Source organism: Bubalus bubalis, chromosome 3, assembly GCF_019923935.1.
Source record: "Bubalus bubalis isolate 160015118507 breed Murrah chromosome 3, NDDB_SH_1, whole genome shotgun sequence".
NCBI lineage: Eukaryota > Metazoa > Chordata > Mammalia > Artiodactyla > Bovidae > Bubalus > Bubalus bubalis.
In genome coordinates this window covers 146,078,670-146,096,811 of record NC_059159.1, presented here as the reverse complement: position 1 = coordinate 146,096,811, position 18,142 = coordinate 146,078,670, and the positions used below count along the sequence as shown (strand labels likewise).

General features: G+C 49.3%; 1 protein-coding gene and 1 non-coding gene across 5 annotated transcripts; one reads left to right on the top strand and one right to left on the bottom strand.

Annotated features, from left to right (window-relative positions):
• Window positions 1-413: 413 nt before the first annotated feature.
• CARD19 (caspase recruitment domain family member 19) lies at window positions 414-16,225 on the bottom strand. Of its 4 annotated transcripts, none has more exons than XM_006072265.4 (6): window positions 15,740-16,220; window positions 4,348-4,567; window positions 2,548-2,705; window positions 1,263-1,322; window positions 946-1,017; window positions 414-678 (listed from the first exon to the last, which is right to left on the bottom strand). In XM_006072265.4, the coding sequence occupies exons 1-6, from the start codon at window positions 15,744-15,746 to the stop codon at window positions 563-565; spliced, it is 633 nt and encodes a 210-aa protein (XP_006072327.1). In that variant the 5' UTR covers window positions 15,747-16,220; the 3' UTR covers window positions 414-562. The 4 variants fall into 4 exon arrangements, with proteins under 4 accessions (XP_006072327.1, XP_006072329.1, XP_006072328.1 ...); XM_006072267.3 differs by having other exon boundaries at window positions 2,552-2,705; window positions 4,425-4,567; window positions 15,740-15,935; XM_006072266.4 differs by lacking the exon at window positions 1,263-1,322 and having other exon boundaries at window positions 15,740-16,225.
• LOC112584131 lies at window positions 7,081-7,207 on the top strand. The gene has a single exon (XR_003108477.1). It is a non-coding gene; the product is annotated as a small nucleolar RNA SNORA27 (small nucleolar RNA).
• Window positions 16,226-18,142: the final 1,917 nt, after the last annotated feature.

Genomic DNA, 18,142 nt, shown 5'->3' with positions numbered 1-18,142 from the left:
TGCAGAGGGCCTGCCTGTCCATCCTCCGGGCCTGGGGCTGAGGACTGGGACAGAGAGCAGATGGGGGGCAGGTGTGGGGACCAACAGTGCTCCAGGTGGGGGATGGCAAGAAGGGCTCAAGGTAGGAGTTCTGGAGAGAAGCAGTGGAAGGAGGCCCCAGAAGGAGGGGACAGGACATGCGGCAGGGTTACATCTGGAAGAGGGCACTGGGAGACAGCCGGGGACATTTGGGGTTGGGTAGTCCACACAGAGGGATGAGACCCAGGCTCAGAGGAGTCCGGGAAGGCAGCCTGGGCAGGACCTGGGTCTTGGGTTGGACTCAGGAAGTGAAGAACCCACAGGATCAACCTTAGTTAGAGACGCTGTCATGTCTTGAATTGGAATCATCTAGAAAACACTCCTGAGAGAAGGGATGAGACTCAAACATTTAATATTGTTGAACACCTCTGTACAATGAAAGTAAAGTGCTTATTACAGAAATTATAAATAGCAAGAAATAAACACTTAGGAAAGAAGCAAGCCCCTGGAGAGCAAACACGCAGGTGGGCAGGGCTGGGGTCGGTCAGAGGCCCCCCAGGTCATCTGTGAGAAAGGCCAGCAGGAAGCGGCTGACGTGCCTGTCAATGATGACAGGGGAGAAGCCCAGGACACGCCGGGCCCCTGGAAGCACCTTGGGGTCTAGAAGACAAGGGGGTCTCAGAACTCCTCAAGAAGGTACCTTCTCTCATCCTCGCAGCATCACCAGCCCACACCTGAGTGATGTGGGGTCCCCATGCACTGCTCCCACCCAGGACCTGGACAAGGTCAGCATGGCAGGAAAGGGACGGCGGGCATGCCACACTGGGTCACAAGGGGGGGCCCCAGGTGTGGGCCTCCGTCCATCTGGCAGGGCTCAGCCCCAGGGCGTGGGGAGGACTGGCCGAGGCCTGGCCCGGCATCACTCACCTGGAGGGCAGCAGTAGATGAGAAGCGCCAGGCCTGCGGCCAGGCCGAGGCAGGTCAGGAAGGCCACAGGTCCTGGGGAGAAATGCGCATGAGCAGCTCCCCGAGCCCTGAGGGGCGGGGAGGGGTCCAGAGGCCTCGAGGACAGGCTCACACCCTGTGCTGGGGTCAGCCAGGCAGGGATACCCCTAGCGAGCACCCTAAGGGGATCTGTCCAATGGGCAGCCAGGACTGGAACCCAAGTTGGAATGAGAAGCCCCCGAGACAGAGGTGGAGCCCTGGGTCAGGGGACAGAGAAAAGGAAAGTGGGAGGCGGTTACCCCTGTCACTGAGCTCACAGCTTGCGTTGCCCGAGTCTAGCTCTGTGCAATCTGAGTTCTCTGGAAACAAAATCACAGGGCGTGGTTAGTCATGGGGGAGCTGGAGAGTAAGGTGGTCGCCTGCCATCGAGAAACCAAGGGGGCCACCAAGGGGGCCGCCAAGGCCCCTCCCCACAGACCACCCAGGCCCCTTGGGTTGTGCGGGTGCTGAGCCCTCCATGCTGTGTCTGGGGCAGTGGGTGGGGGAGGGGGGGCAGTCAGCACCAGGGAAGGACCCCTGCACAGTCTGGGGTCTTCTCCTTTTGTCCACTTCATGGGAACTTGAGGACCATGGGATGGGGATTTCATTGTTCCCTGGCAATCACAAGGCACCCAACAGTGCAAACACCTGCCTGTCCCAAGTCCAATGGTGCTGAGTGAAGGCAGGGCGCCCTTTCTCTTCCCCAGACCTCCCTGGGGCTCCCCAGTCAACCAGCTCCTTGATAACCCTGAGGGCACCCTGGAAGGTCCCTGACTCCAGGCAGGGCTGTGTGGTCCTGACAGCTGGGGTGACAGGGCTGTTCCATGCCGCAGCTCAGGGCCCAGGCCTGCCAGCCTGTGCTTGGGGCCCCCGGTCCAGCTGAGTGGCCTGAGGTGAGCCACCTCTGCCCTCACAGCCTCCAGCCTTTCATGTGAGGATTGAGGGACAGTACCCACTCCCCCTGGGGACCTGGGTGCAGAGGCCTCAAGACTGAGCTGCCACCCCTACCTGTGCCTTCCCTGTACCCATCCTGGCAGATCAGAGGATCCCTCTCAAGCCTCCTGGGTCATGGGCTGGCACTTCTAAACCAAAACACATTGTCCTGGACCAGCCATCTGTGCCAGAGACTACTGTACAGAAACATCCACACCATGAGGCTCTACCTGGGTGAAAGTAGATACAACCTCTGTCGTGGGAGGCTGTTCACTCAAGGCTGGTATAGCCTACAGCTGTGAGCTAGTTCTGATCAGAAGTGTAAGAATTCCCAGGTTCATTAGATTATAGAGGAAACGGTAGGACTACATGCACAAGATACTTTTGTGTAAGAAATAAATAGCACAAGAAAAAGGGAGACAGAGAGAAGGAGAGAGACACATACAGTGACATGGAGAGACAGAGACAGGGAGCCTTGGAGACAGAGATATCTGTGTTGTCTGAAATAATCTCTCTACACTCTCTGAGGGTCACACAAGACACAACCAGAGGGTTGTCTCTGGTGAAGGGCTGAACAAGGAGATGCCAAGGCCAGGGGGCTGGGACACGCACTTACGCAGGGCGTGCCGGCTAGGCAAGCAGCTGTGCAGGGGCTGGGCGTGGATGTACAGGGCCCGGTAGAACTCCTGGCAATCCCGCTCACCGCTCCGCTGCAGGTGGCCCAAGAGGTCGCAGAGACGCACTCGCAGAGACAACTTGGGGTTCCGGAACTGGAGGAGGAAGGGGCACAGACAGATCAGGCTGGAGGACTCTGGATTCACCCCCCAGCCCCAGCATTCTCAATGGCTGTGATGCCACCTTCGTGGCTGGAACAACCATGGGGAGGTAGCAATTGATACCAAAGACTCAACCACTCCCATGCGGTGCCCAAGACTGTGCTACATGGCCACTAATCCTTGCACTCCCATTGGAGGCCTCGACAGGTCACCAAGAAAGATGGTGGTGGCATTATTCCAAGTGTGGAAACTTAGCGGCTTGCTAACTTGGTTTTCCCACGTGTAAAAAAGGAAATAATAAACCCACACGGTACGATCATTATAGGGAACCTTCAAGGTAATGGCATAAATGATAACTTCTAGTAGTTCATAGTCTACAGGAATGTGATTCGAGTTTTAAAAAATATATCAAGGGTTGTTCAGTCACTTCAGTCGTGTCCGACTCTGTGCGATCCCATAGACGGCAGCCCACCAGGCTCCCCTGTCCCTGGGATTCTCCAGGCAAGAACACTGGAGTGGGTTGCCATTTCCTTCTCCAATGCATGAAAGTGAAAAGTGAAAGTGAAGTCGCTCAGTCGTGTCTGACTCTCAGCGACCCCCTGGACTGCAGCCTGCCAGGCTCCTCTGTCCATGGGATTTTCCAGGCAAGAGTACTGGAGTGGGGTGCCATTGCCTTCTCCGATATCAAGGGTTAAGGAGAGAAAAAGGTGGCTTTTTCGATGTGGCTGACTGAAACATATATGGTTGTAAAGGTCAATGGACAGGGTACCTGCACCGACTCCCAGAACATGGAGGCTATGGCCGGTGCTGCCACCTGCTGGTGGGGGACCATTCTACCAGAAACTAGAGTTGAACCACAAAAGGACAGAAACGCAAAGCAAAGGCAGGTGTGCAGCAGAAACCATGGGTACCTACGAGGAAAGGAACCGTGGGGGGGTGTGTGTGTGCAGTTTCCTTTTTCTCATGTCAACATCTGAAGCTTTTCAAAATTTTTTTAAAATAGTGAATGCATATTAGACTTTTAATTACAAGACAGAAATTTGAGCCCCTATTTTTCAACTTACTGGACTACGTTTATAACTCAACAAGCATCTGAGCCAGTAGCAGGGTGTGTGGGTGGATTCTAGCTCTGTCGAGGATCAATATCATCTGTCCCCTGGAGAGGCCTCAACCCTCCAGAGAGCCCTGCATGTGGCCCCAAGAGAAGGGTTCGCTCTGTCACCCAGCTGGGAGGCAGGTCATGTGCCCCAGAGCCCCAGCTAGTCTCTGGCACCCACCCCCACTGCCACAAGGGAGCCAGAGAAGTGGGTGGGGTGCACAAGGAGCACCCACTCTCATCCAGTGTCCCCGAACAGGACGGGCCAGATCACACCCAAGATGATTGCCCATTTTGAACTTTTGGAAGATGCTGAGTGAAGAGTTCTGCAGCACTCAGTAGAGTCTGGTATCCCTGCTCCCCTCCCACCCTGGTACTCCCCTGTTCCCCCTCCCAGGTCTGTCTCATGTTGTCACACCTCTTCTGTGATCCTCCAGCATTTCTGAAAGGGGCTAGAAGTTCTGATGACATCTAAAGAGACTAAAGCTCAAAAAAATGATGTTCTAGGCCTAAGGTCACCCCAAGGAGATAGGTTTTCACCTCCAAGCTGTCCTGCCCCCCGCTTCTCCCAGCCCAGAGAGGAAGGGATGGGAGAGCAGCCTCAGGTTCCTTGGCACCTTTTCCGCGTCCTTGTTGCTGAGGATCTGGGGATAGTAGCGGTTTAGCTGGAGGATAATCCTGTCCACCTGCTGCTCACTCAGGCGTCCGAGACTGGTGAGGAAAGGAGTGTCCTGGACTAGGCGATCACAGTAGGTTTGCTCTGAAACAGAAGCAGAGAACACAGAAGGACATGAGCCAGCACAGCCCAAGGAGGAGGTGTTGAGTCCCACACACCATGAAACAGCCATGGCAGGGACTCCTCACAGGAAGGTCCTGTGCCCACCAAAAGGTGTACCAGCGGTAAGCATCTGGACAACTGCTGACATCCCAACTCATGCAAAGCCCAGGAATCCCCCATGTCATGCCAATCCCCTTGCAAAAGAGTGGGGTGGGTGGGTGCAGTGATAAAGGTACAGAGTGCTCAAGAGCAGAGCAGAGCCTCTGGTTCCTCCTCTCTTCTATGCCTGAGAGCTTATCACAAAAAAACTCAGAAGGGTGAAGAGTCTTCTGTCTGCAGGGTCCCCCAGTGCTCTCTGGAAATAGGCAGGCCTGAGGAAGGACACAGCAGCACAGAGAAGGCCCAACTCCAAAGCTCCTACAGCCACTGTTGTCGTGGGGACAGGAGACACACAGACAGAAGCACAGGGTTTAGAGTGGCCCGGCCACTTTTCGCTGGCATGGCCACCAGACATAGTATCTGCAAGGCCTTGGGAAGCTGCCACAAACAGCAGACCAACACGCCTGCTACCCAGGAGGCTGGGAAATGCTTTTCCTTTTGTTTTTTTCTTTCAGAATCATCATTAAAACATCACTGTTACACTATCTTTCCCATTAAGAATGTCCCTTAGAATGACAAAACTTTAAAGGCAGGGAGTGGATGGGAAGAAGTTGGTGGGCAGATGGCAAAGAATCTCTGAGGAAGGGTCCCAAGGCCCTGCAGCCCTAGCTACCTGAACAAGTGCACCACCTTACCTATGTAAGGCAGCTTGTCCTGTTTCCTGGTGGACCCAGGGGATGCGGGGTTGGTGTGCGGGCAGGCAGAGCTATATAGGAGGAGTTTCTGTATGTGACTGAAGTTAAGCTGGTATCGATTCAAATTAGATAGCTGTAACCTTACAATATTAAACATAACCCCCATGGTAACCACAAAGAAAATGTCCACGGAATATACACAAAAGAACATCAAAATGTGTTACTACAGAAAATCAATACAAAAGGAAGTAATGGAAGAAATGAAGGACAAAAAAGCTACAAGACATACAGAAAACAAACAGCAAAAAGGTAGAAACAAGTTGTCCTTTATCAGTAATTAAATGTAAATGGATTAAACTCTCTAATCAAAAGACACAGACTGACAGAATAGATTTGTGATACTGTGATTTACAGTAAGATGAAATGGCAATCCATTCCAGCACTCTTGCCTGGAAAATCCCATGGACAGAGGAGCCTGATAGGCTACAGTCCATGGGATTGCAAAGAGTTGGACATGACTGAGCGACTTCACTTTCCTATATTCACTCAGTCGTGTCTGACTCTTTGCAACCCATGGACTATGCAGTCCATGGAATTCTCCAGGCCAGGATACTGGAGTGGGTAGCCTTTCCCTTCCCCAGGGGATCTTCCCAACCCAGGGATAGAACCCAGGTCTCCCGCATTGTAGGCAGATTCTTTACCAGCTGAGCCACCAGGGAAGCTCATGCCTACCTAAGGAAGCCTCCATAACCTTCCCCCAACCAAAGCAGGGTTTGGAGCACCTCCCAGTTACTAAACGCATGGAGGTGCCTGGGAGGAGCATGGAAGCTCCATGCCCCTTCTCACATGTTTTGCCCTGTGTATCTCTTCCACCTGGATGTTCACTTGTATCCTTGAAATATCCTTTGTAACAAACTGTGAATAGTAAGTGTTTTCCTGAGTTCTGTGAACTGCTCTAGCAAATGACAGTCAGGGGAAATCTGATTTATAGCCAGTCAGTTAGAAGCACAGGGAGCAGCCTGGACTGGTGACTGGCATTTCAAGTGGGGGCAATCTTGTGGGACTGAGCCTAAAGTGAACCTATGGGATCTGACACTCTCCAGATAGATGGTGTAAGAATTGAGTTAAATTTATAGGACACCCAGTTGGTGTCCACCAAAGAACTGGAAAATTGCTTGACAGAGGAAACCCCCACACACATTTGGTAACCAAAAGTGTCAGAAATAAAAGTGTTGAGAAATATGCATCGAGAAAAGAAACGCAAGAAGGCAAAGTGGTTGTCTGAGGAGACCTTACAAATAGCTGAGGAAAGAAGAGAAGCGAAATGCAAGGGAAAAAGGGAAAGATGTACCCAACTGAATGCAGGGTTCCAGAGAATGGCAAGGAGAGATAAGAAGGCCTTCTTAAATGAACAGTGCAAAGTAATAGAGGAAAACAAACAGAATGGGAAGACTAGAGATTTCTTCAAGAAAATTGGAGATATCAAGGGAGCATTTCATGCAAAGATGGACATGATTAGGGACAGAAATGGTATAAGGACCTAACAGAAGCAGAAGAGATTAAGAAGAAGTGGCAAGAATACACAGAAGAACTATAGCAAAAAGGGTTTAATGACCCAGATAATCACGATGGTACAGTCACTCATCTAGAGCCAGACATTCTGGAGTGTGAAGTCAAGTGGGCCTTAAGAAGCATTACTACACACCCACTTTCACTCTGCCAATTGGACTTATGTCTTTATTGGTCATTCAAGTGGGGCAAAGGAAATAACCTTTTAAAACTCAGGCAGACTGGGTGTTTGTCTTGTAACCTGTCAGAGGAAACATTGTAAAAGAAAAAAAAAAAGAAGCATTACTACAAACAAAGCTAGTGGAGGTGACAGAAGTCCAGCTGAGTTATTTCAAATTCTAAAGGATTTTAAAGTGCTGCATTCAATATGTCAGCAAATTTGGAAAACTCAGCAGTGACCACAGGACTGGAAAAGGTCAGTTTTCAATTCAATCCGAAAGAAGAGCAAGGCCAAAGAACATGTAATCTACTGTACTATTTATTGCGTTCATTTCACATGCTAGCACGGTTACGCTCAAAATCCTTGAAGCTAGGCTTCAGCAGTATGTGAACTGAGAACTTCCAGATGTACAAGCTGGGTTTAGAAAAAAGCAGAGGAATCAGAGATCAAATTGTTGACATTCACTGGCTCGCAGAGAAAGCAAGGGAATTCCAGAAAAACATCTACTTCTGCTTCATTGACTATGCTAAAGCCTTTGACTGCGTGGATCGCAACACACTGTGGAAAATTCTTAAAAGAAATGGGAATATCAGACCACTTTACCTGTCTCCTGAGAAACCTGTATGTGGGTTAAAAAGCAACAACTAAAACAGGACATGGAACAACTGACTGGTTCACAACTGGGAAAGGAGTGCAACAAGGCTGTATATTGTCACCCTTATTTAACTTAAATACTTATTTACTTAATATTTACTTTAACTTAAATGCAGAGTACATCATGTAAAATGTTGGGCTGGATGAATCACAAGCTGGAATCAAGATTGCTGGAAGAGATATCAACAACCTCAGATATGAAGATAATACCACTCTAGTGACAGACAGTGAAGAGGAACTAAAGAGCCTCTTGATGAGGGTGAAAGAGGACAGTGAAAAAGCTGGCTTGAAACTCAACATTCAAAACATTAAGATCATGGCATTCTGGTCCGTCACTTCACAGCAAACAGAAGGGGGAAAAAGTGGGAGCAGTGACAGATTTAATTTTCTTGGGCTCTAAAATCACTGTGTATGGTGACTGCAGCCATGAAATTTAAAAATCCTTGCTCCCTGGAAGAAAAGCTATGAGAAACCTAGACAGCGCATTAAAAAGCAGACACATCATTTGCCAGCAAAGGTCCGCCTAGTCAAAGCTATGGTTTTTCCAGTAGTCATGTACGGATGTGAGAATTGGACCATAAAGAAGGCTAAGTGTTGATCTGATGCTTTCAAATTTGGTACTGGAGAAGACTTTTGAGAGTTCCTTGGACTGCAAGGAGATCAAACCAGTCAATCCAAAAGGAAATAAACCCTGAAAGTTCACTGGAAGGACTGATGCTGAAGCTCCAATACTTTGTCCACCTGACGCAAAGAGCTGACTCATTGGAAAAGGTACTGATGCTGGGAAAGACTGAAGGCGAAGGAGAAGGGGCTGGCAGAGGATGAGATGGTTAGACAGCATCACTGACTCAATGCACATGGATGTGAGCAAACTCTGGGAGAGAATGGAGGACAGGGGAGCTTGGCATGCTACAGTCCATGAGGTCGAAAAGAGTTGGACATGACTTAGCAACTGAACAACATATTGAGAAAGCCCGCATGGAGCATGAAGACCCAGTGCAGCCAACAACAACAAAACCAGTGCCCTCCTTAAAGCAGCCTATATAAGTGTTGACCCTTTCTGGCCAGGCTTGTCTGCAAGGGCTTTGGCCAGTGTCAACATCGGGAGCCTCATCTGCCATGTGGGGGCTAGTGGATCTGCCGCTAGCAGCTGGCGCTGCACCAGCCGTAGGTCCAGTCCTCTTCACCACTGCTGCCCTAGCTGAGGAGAAGAAAGCAGAGGCAAAGAAATAAGAATCTGAAAAGTCTAATGATGCCATGGGCTTTGGTCTTTTTGACAAACTTCTTCAGTAACACATTCAATAAAACGCTGAACTCTTAAAAAAGAACTTAAAAAAGGAATAAAACACTTAGAAATAAATTTAACCAAGGAGATGGAAGACTTGTACACTGATCAACAAAACACTACTCAAAGAAATGCTAAAAGATACAAATAAATGGAAAGACATTCCACGTCCATGGGTTGGAAGACTTAATATTGTGAAGATGACAATAATACCCAAAGTGATCCAGGAATTCAATGTGACCCCTATCCAAACTGCAATAAATCTTTTTTTATCTTTTTTTCATCCTAAAATTCATATGGGATCTCAAGGGACTTGTACAGCCAAAACAATCCTGAAAAAAGAACAAAGTGGATGATTCACACTTCCTCATTTCAAAATTTACTACAAAGCTACAGGAATCAAAACTGTGGTACTGACATACAGACCAATGTAATAGACTAGAAAGTCCAGAAATTAACCCTATTTTGAGTTAAAAAAAAAAAAGTGAAAAGACAGTCTATAGAATGGGAGAAAATATTTGCAAAGCATATATCTGGTTAGGGATTAACATATATAGAAAGAGAGAGAATATAAAAACAACTCCTACAACTCAACAACAAAAAAAATCCTACAAAATAACCAATACAACAATGAGCAAAATACTTGAACAGGTATTTCTCCAAAGGTGGACAAATGACTGCTAAGTACATGAAAAGATGCTCAACATCACTAGTCATTAGCAAAAAGCAAGTCAAAATACAATGAGATACCACTTCATACTCATTAGGGTAAAATAAATATATGGAGAGAGGGAATATGAATATGAGGATGAGGATAAACTGGAACTCTCTTGCACTCCGTGGGCAGGTAAAATGGTATAGCTACTATGGAAAACAGTATGGCTGTTCTTCAAAAAGTTAAATACATCCACAATTCCATTCCTGGGTATACACTCAAAAGAATTCAAAGCAGAGACTCAAACAGATATGTGCACGTCACGTTCAGAGTAGCATTTATTCACAAAAGCCAAAAGGTAAAAACAACCCAAGTGTCCACAGACAGATGAACAGATAGACAAAATATGGTATACATACAATGGAATACTATACAATCATAAGAAGAAACGGAATTCTAATACATGGGTTCAAAAACATGGATGAACCATGAAAACACTATTCTAAGTGAAATAAATTAGACACAAAAGGACAAATGAAGAGAAGTGTTATCTTAGTTGCTCAGTCGTGTCTGACTCTTTGTGACCCCATAGACTGTAACCCACAAGCTCCTCCGTCCATGGGATTTTCCCGGCAAGAATACTGGAGTGGGTTGCCATTTCCTTCTCCAGGGGATCTTCCTGACCCAGGGATCAAACCCGGGTCTCCAGCATTGCAGGCAGACTCTTTACCATTTGAGCCACCGGGGAAGCCCATACAAAAGGACAAATGTATTATTCCACTATATGAACTATCTAGAATAATCAAATTCTAAAGACAGAGAAAGTACCATAGTGATTAACAGGGGCTGCAGGTAGGGGTGAAAGGGGAGTTTTTGTTTAATGAGTACACAGTTTCCCTTTCGGATGATGAAAAAGTTCTTGAAATGCACAGTTTCACAGCACTGTGGATGTATTTAATCCCAATGAAATGGTCAAAATGGTAAATTTTATGTTCTGTATATTTTACCACATATATACATATAAATGGACATGAATCTGAGCAAACTCCAGGAGACAGTTGAGGACAGAGGAGCCTGAGCAAGCTTGCAAACAGCCAGTCACGACTTAGCTACTGAACAACAAAATACATATAAAGGTTAGTGGATAATATATTAAACTGTGGTTCAGTTTAATAAGTTACAATGGAATATAACCCAGTGATAAAAAAGACTTACAAAGTTACAAAAAGACATTGAGAAAACAAATGCATTTTGTTAAAGGTTAAAGAAGCCAATTTGAAAAGGCTATATACTATATGATCCCAAGTATATATTTTAGAAAATGCAAAACAATGGAGACAGTAAAAAGATCAGTGGTTGCCAAGGGTTATGGAAGAAGGAGGGATAAATAGATGGAGCACAGATGTTTAACCCAGTAAAACTTCTTGTATGATACTGTAATAGTGGATACTGGACATCATGAATTTTTCAAAACTCATACAGTATACAACACAAGGAATGATCCATCATATTAATATGGACTTTAGTTAGCAACAACTGAAATTAATAATACTGTATCACTATTGGCTTATTGCACACAAATGCAAGATACTAATAATAGAGGAAATGGGGTGGGGGGAGCCCTCTGTGCTATCTGCTCAATTGTCTATAAACTAAAGACGCTCCAAAAATAAATTCTAGTAATTAATAAGAAATACTATTTGGAAATTCCATTGTTGAATTTTTTTTCTTTTAAAATTTTATCTCTTTTATTTTTGGCTGTGCTAGGTCTTCATTGCTGTGCGGGCTCTCCTCCAGTTGTGGTGAGCAGGGGCGACTCTCTAATTGCGGTGCACAGGTTTCTCATTGCAATGGCTTCTCCTGTTGCAGAGCAAGGGCTTTAGGCTGCACGGGGCTCAGCTGTTGCAGCTTCCGGGCTCTAGAGCACAGGCTAAATAGTTGTGGCACAAGGGCTGAGCTGGTCTGCAGTTTGTGGGATCTTCCCAGATCTGGGATAAGTGTCTCCTGCATTGACAGGCAGTTTCTTTACCACTAAGCAACCAGGGAAACCCTCCATTGTTGAATTTTAAAGACAAAAACAACAGTCACAGAAAGGAGATGAATTCTTGGATGGGGTGGTGTTCACTGGAAAGGAGCATGAAGGACTTTCTGGAGTGACAGAAACGTTCTAGCTTGATTTGGCCTGGGCCAGTTGTTCCATGAGTATATACATTTGTCAAAACTTCAGAGAATTTTTCACTAAAAATGAGTGTATTTATAAGTAAACAATACCTCAATAAAGTTGATTTTTAAAAAATAGGGTCACTGAGTTGGAACAAGTAGGGCCTCCTCCCGATTTCTTCCGTGGGCCCAACTCAATAGACCGTTTACCTTCTCATCTCTGTCTCCTGATGCTACCTCCCCCTGGATGGTCTATTCCCCCCAGAATAAGAATTTCTAACTTGTGATTCTCCCAGTCTCTGAAAGTATATTTTGAAGACAGACTTGTCAGCAGCTCCAACATGGTAAAGAAGCCATGGACAGGGAAGCAGAGACAGCTGTCACCAACACGTGGCAGGGCCCTCCTGGCCACCCGGCTTCATCACCTGTAGCCTCTCTGATTAAACAGTTAATAATATTGGCCATAGTTCATGGACTGGGACCCCTGCTTGGGCATTCTGAGAGCTCTGTGCATCATCATTCTTCTATCAGCTCTGCTACACAAGCATGACCACTACCCTCATTTTCAGGAGGAGAAACTGAGGCACAATAAGTAGATAAGGTACCTGCTTAAGACCTCAATCAGCTGGAGAGTGATGGATTGATTTCAGGACCCAGGCACAGTGTTGGGGCCCATTTCTGCCTCTCTGATCAATCTACTAATTAATCATGCAATTTAGCTGCATCATGTCTGCTTCTGACCAAGCCATGGGCCATCTTGTGTGTGCTGCCAGTGTATGCACTGGCATAGGGCTGGCACACACTAAGCACTCACTAAAGAGTTCGGGAACGAATGGACATAGGTCCAAGGCTCAGGGCAAGGGCTGTCAGTGGACAGTGACCAGCACTTCTGCAGTGGCTCCTCCCACCCTGCAGGCTGCTAGCCAGGGGAGCCGCCACTGGCTGGAGCTGTGAGTCACTTGGCATAATGGCACAGCCTGGGGACCACAGCTCCAGGCTCTGCCGTGCCCTGTGCTTCCTGTGGCCGTTGTGAGCTGTGCACACAAACCACACCCAGGTGGCCATTCACAGGCATGACAAAGCACAAGAAAGGAAACCAGTTTGGCCCCAAGTGACAGTCCCAGACAGTTTTTATAGGAAGGAGGAAGACGAATGCTCTGGCAAAAAAACTCACCAGACCTTCACCAGCAGCCTTTGCTAAGCCCTACCTCCCCCATCGTTGCTTTTTTCTTTGGTTGTGCTGGGTCTTCACTGCTGCATGCAGGCTTTCTTTAGTTGCAGCAAGCAGGGGCTACTCTTGTTTGTAGTGTCTTCTCCTGTTGCAGAACACAGGCTCTAGGCACACGGGCTCAGTAGTTGCAGTGTGCGGGCTCTAGGGCAGGTGGACTCAGCACCTGCAGCACACGGGCTCAGCAGTTGAGGCTCATGGGCTCCAGAGCACAGGCTCAGTAGTTGTGGCGCACGGGCACAGAAGCTCCGTGGTATGTTGAATCCTCCCAGACCAAAGATCAAACCCGTGTCCCCTGCACTGGCAGGTGGATTCTTAACCACTGTGTGACCACGGAAGTGCCCCTCCCCCATCACCTTGCCCTACTGGCACCACAAGCATGGTTGGGCTGGCCAACCTGTTATCCTGACCTGGCACTGGAGGCCCTGTGGGAGCTGGCCTCACTTGCCCTCACCAGGTCTCCCAGCCACTGAGCCAACCCTGCACAGCAACGCCCAACTGCAGCATTCTGCCTCGGATTCCCGGGAACAAGAACACCTCTCCCTATGGTTTCCACCTGGCTAACTCACACTCACTGTCCTCCCCTCAAGAGACTTTCCTGAGTTCCCCACCCACCACCACCCCCAACAAAGTCCAGATGCTTGGGCCTCAACCTCCCCTCTCAAAATGAATCTCCCAGAATCCTCTCCTGTCCCAGTGTCCAACCTGGCCTCAGGCATGGAGCTGCAATGGCCCACTTGCCAGCACACCACAAGGAAGGGGCTGGTTCTGTAGCAACAGTAATTGCTACAGTGATACCTGGTAAGTGTGGGCCCTGCACAGATGCATAAGGCTCCACACGCTCACTCTGCGACCCTTCGTAAGGGCTCCAGAACGAGACAGGTTGCTATTGGTGCATGGAGACAGTAAGCCCGGAACTTGGGACCTACAGCCTTGCAGGCCTGTTCATTTGGCCCTCCCAGGCCTGTACTCTCTGGGCCCTAGGTCCCCATCCCCAAAATGAAGGACTCTGAGGAAAGAGGCCTCTAGAAGCCCAGGACACAGAGACTGTAGGGAGAATGGGGACTGGTGGGCCTGGTCAAGGTCTAGTCCTGGCTCCGCCAATGACTGTCCCAGCAGTCTAGGGCACCTGCCCAAGCTGAGTCTTTGTTTCCTCATTCACACACAGAGATATTCCATACTTTCCCACACAGCAGGCCTGAGGAGCAAGCATCTGATGCAGGACCAGATGCACAGTAGGTACAATAGACCTTTGAACAGTGAGGGGGTTGGGGGACAGACCCTGAGGAGTCAAAAATCCACACATTACAGTCAGTCCTCCATATCCATAATTTTGCATCTGAGAATTCAGCCAACCTCAGGTCAGGTAGTAGTATGTATGCACTGAAAAAAATCCACGTATTTGAAACCATCACATTTGAAACCCTAGGTCAGAGGATCAACTTTACTCAGAAATAGCAGCCACAGATTAAAAACAGTTCAGAGAGACGACAGGGGAGTGAGTAGTACCTGGGGTCTCTTCTGGCTTAGGCTGGTACACTGGTGTCCAGGAAATCACCAGGTTCCTGCCCATCAAATCTTACTTGTATGTGGGACTTAGGCTGGGACTCCAGTGACAGCTACAGAGAGAACAGGGACTTCAGGGGCCTCCCAGACCCTGTGGGTCACCCTAGGTGACTTTTACCTCAGAAGAATTCCCTGAAATAAGGTATGGCTTCTGGAAGCCACCACACTCCTTGATTACACTGGCAGGAACTCTCACTAGCCCGTTACTCTCATGGAGCTTCTCCTACAGGGAAAGGTCCACAGAGCAGGATCACTCTGCTCAGGATCAGGAAGGTGGTGGGTGGGTCCCCATTCCGAGAGGCCCTTGGAGGATGGCTGGGCTAGGGACTGCATTCTGGGGAAAAAAAAAGCTGGAGGGGCTGGGGCAGTCCAGATGGGGCACAAAGCCTTGGGAGACAGAGTCTGTGTGCAAGATACCCTCGGGCCTGTCCCTGGACAAGGGGTGCAGCCTGGGAGATGCCAGAGTCCCACAGGTACCACACACTGCCCAGGAAGGCACCACCTGTTGGGCAGACTCCTCAGGGGACTCCTAATAGAAGACACAGCCTTCTATCAGAAGTTTCTATATCTCCTGATAGAAGCACAGTAGACCCCCAGAGAGTATTCCTTACCACCAATTACTTTCACCTCCTAGTGCCAGGCCACAGATCCTCACGCCAGCAGCTCCCCACCTGCAGACATACGTTGGCCTCTGCCCTCCTGGAATCACCCAAGACCTGGTCCCCGCCACTAGAACCTTCAATGGCTTAACCTGGCCTCATAGCACAGAACACGCTAAGGCTCGGCTCCTAACGCTCAGAAGCCTCCAGGGCATGACGTGGCTTTGCCCACCAGAACTCTCCAGAGCTTGTCCATGGCCCCCGCCCCCAAGCACCCTCCTAGACCCGGCCTGGCCTCGCTCCCAAAGAACCCAGCCCTGGGCCGCGAGCCGCTCTGCCGTCGTCCTGTCGACAGGGCACGCAGTCACGGGCAAGGTCACTCGCCGTCGCAGCGAGGAGTGGCATCGAGACACTCGGATCCTACGCGCCACCGTGGCCGCGTGCCTGTCTCCGCATGGCAGGCACGACCCCGGACCGCGCTCACCTGTCATGGCGGCGGCACGCCGTGCATTCGGCCGACCCGACCCGTCCCCCTGCCGCTGTCAGCTCGTGCGGTTGTCCGCGCGTTGCCTGTGGGTCCGGTTGACCGCCTCCCGCTCCGGCCCGCTTTTTCCCGGTGGGCCCCGCCCCTGGTATCCTCTCGGCTAAGCTTTAACCCCGCCCTCACTGAGCCCGCCCCTTCCCGCTAGGCCCCGCCCATGGCGTCGGCGGCGCTGCCGCAGGGTCTAAAACCCCCAGCTTTCCCTGCAGTCCAGCTTCCTAACGCGTGGGATACAGACGCCGCTGAGCCCTTAGCCCCGCCCCTCGCTGGATCCGCCCTTCCGGGAATCCAGGGCCTAGTCTTTGTCAACGCTAGGGCTCTAAACCCTGCCCTCACTGAGCCCCACCCTTGCAGACCTTAACTAGGTCGCGACCACAACCCTGAACCCCGCCCCTCGCTCTGTCCTCATTAGTTACCGGGCCTCCGAAAGCCTTGAGCCTGACTCCCGCCCACAGGAGGTGCCCTCAGCTCCGCCCCTCACTGAGCTCCGCCCCCGCTGCTCTGGGCTAAATCACCGCCGTATCCTGACTCTAAACACCGCCACCACTGTGGCTCCGCCCCCTCGGCGCTAGCTACGTCGCTGAGCGGTCCTGAGCCCCACCCCTCCCTCGAGGCTCACTCGAGCCTCACCACAACTCTGGTTCTACTTCGTTTGTAACCCACGCACTTCTCCCAGTCCTGGCTCCATCTTGGTCTGCCGTGGTCCCGCCCTGTCTTTGCCTGGCGGGCCAGCCAGACTGTAGACATGGTTGAGCTCTTTGCAGCACAGTCAGCGGTGCTTCTGCTTTCCGCGCCGCCAGCCGCCCCCCCTCCCGCCAACTACCGCGTTCCCCTCTCCCATGAGGAAACTGGAGGATGCTTACTGGAGGGGTTCAGATCAGTTCAGTCGCTCAGTCGTGTCGGACTCTGCGACCCCACGGACTGCAGCACGCCAGGCTTCCCTGTCCATCATCAACTCCCAGAGCTTACTCAAACTGATGTGCATCAAGTCAGAGACGCCATCCAACCATCTCATCCTCTGTCGGCCCCTTCTCCTCTGGCCTTCAATCTTTCTCAGGATCAGGGTCTTTTCTAGTGAGTAAGTTCTTCGCATCAGGTGGCCGGAGTATTGGAGTTTCAGCTTCAGCATCAGTCCTTCCGATGAATATTCAGGACTGATTTCCTTTAGGATTGACTGGTTGGATCTCCTTGCAGTCCAGGTGGGGTCTATCCTAAGCTGGGGGGTACAGCACCTACCTTGGACAGGAAGATTGTGTAACATGACCTGGGGGTGATAGAGGAAGTCCAGGCCTGCTCCAGGTCCTAGGGCGCAGACCTCCCAGAGGGAGGGGGCGTCCTGCCCACCAGTGGAACCGGCCTGACCCCCCGCATTACTCTGCATCATTCTTGCTGGGTCATGACTGCGGACAAAAAAATGTTGCCTGCCATCTCAGTAAAGGTAAATGATACCCACTATTAAGCCATTTGCCTCTGTACCACTCGCTTTGAGGGGAATTTAGGATGGAGAAAAACAAGATACTGGCCTCAGATAGTTGAGATTTGTATTTAAGGAATAATTTCAATGAACCCACTTTCTTGCATCTTCCCAAAGATAGTAAAGCACTAAGATCATTAACTTGAAGTGTCTGTTTTTGTAATTCGTAATCTTCCGATGTTCAACTGCATGGGTTTTTTTTTGTTTCTTTGTGGATTTTTTTTTTTTTTTTTCTTTTAGCAAAATTCCTGTGTATCCTGGTTCCTTCTTAATTTTGAAACAGTCAACTGAAAGCTGATCTCTGTTTTATCTGCCAGACTTTTTCTAAGGACTTCAATACTGGGAGGTAGCCTCTCCGATAGCTCTGAGGGACTGCTCCAAAGAGGTAAGGGAAGAGCCAGGATATATAGAAGTTTTGCAAGGAAGACTAGATAGTTGAAACATCAAAAGTTTCCTGTTTAATAAAGAAAACCAGATATCTCAAGTTGATGAATTTATCACTTTTCTTTGTATGGGAAGATGCAAGAGTTTGGGTTCATTGAAATCATCCCTTTTATATGCATCTTAGCTATCTATGGCCATGATCCTTTTCTTTCCCATTCTGAGTCCCCTTACTGTGTATTGATGGGAATGGCTGCAGTTGCTGAGGGCTTGGGGGAGGGGCAGCCCATTTGTCTGCATCCTGAGTTCCCAGTTCTCACCATAAGGGGCAGTGGTAATGACTGATGGCTACAGCATCTTTTTATATTTACTGATATGGCAGGCAACATTATTCATTCACAGAACAATTTCTCAGAGCCGAGAGCCTAGTCTTCACTAAGGTCTCTGAATAAAGCATAACTGGGAACTTTAAGACTGTATGTTTTTATTTA

Coding starts and splice junctions, on each gene's coding strand:
- CARD19 (XM_006072265.4), bottom strand. Junction 1,323..2,547: donor AGCCGGCACGCCCTGCGTAA/GTGCGTGTCCCA, acceptor TTTTGTTTCCAG/AGAACTCAGATTGCACAGAG. Junction 679..945: donor CATCTACTGCTGCCCTCCAG/GTGAGTGATGCC, acceptor CTTGTCTTCTAG/ACCCCAAGGTGCTTCCAGGG.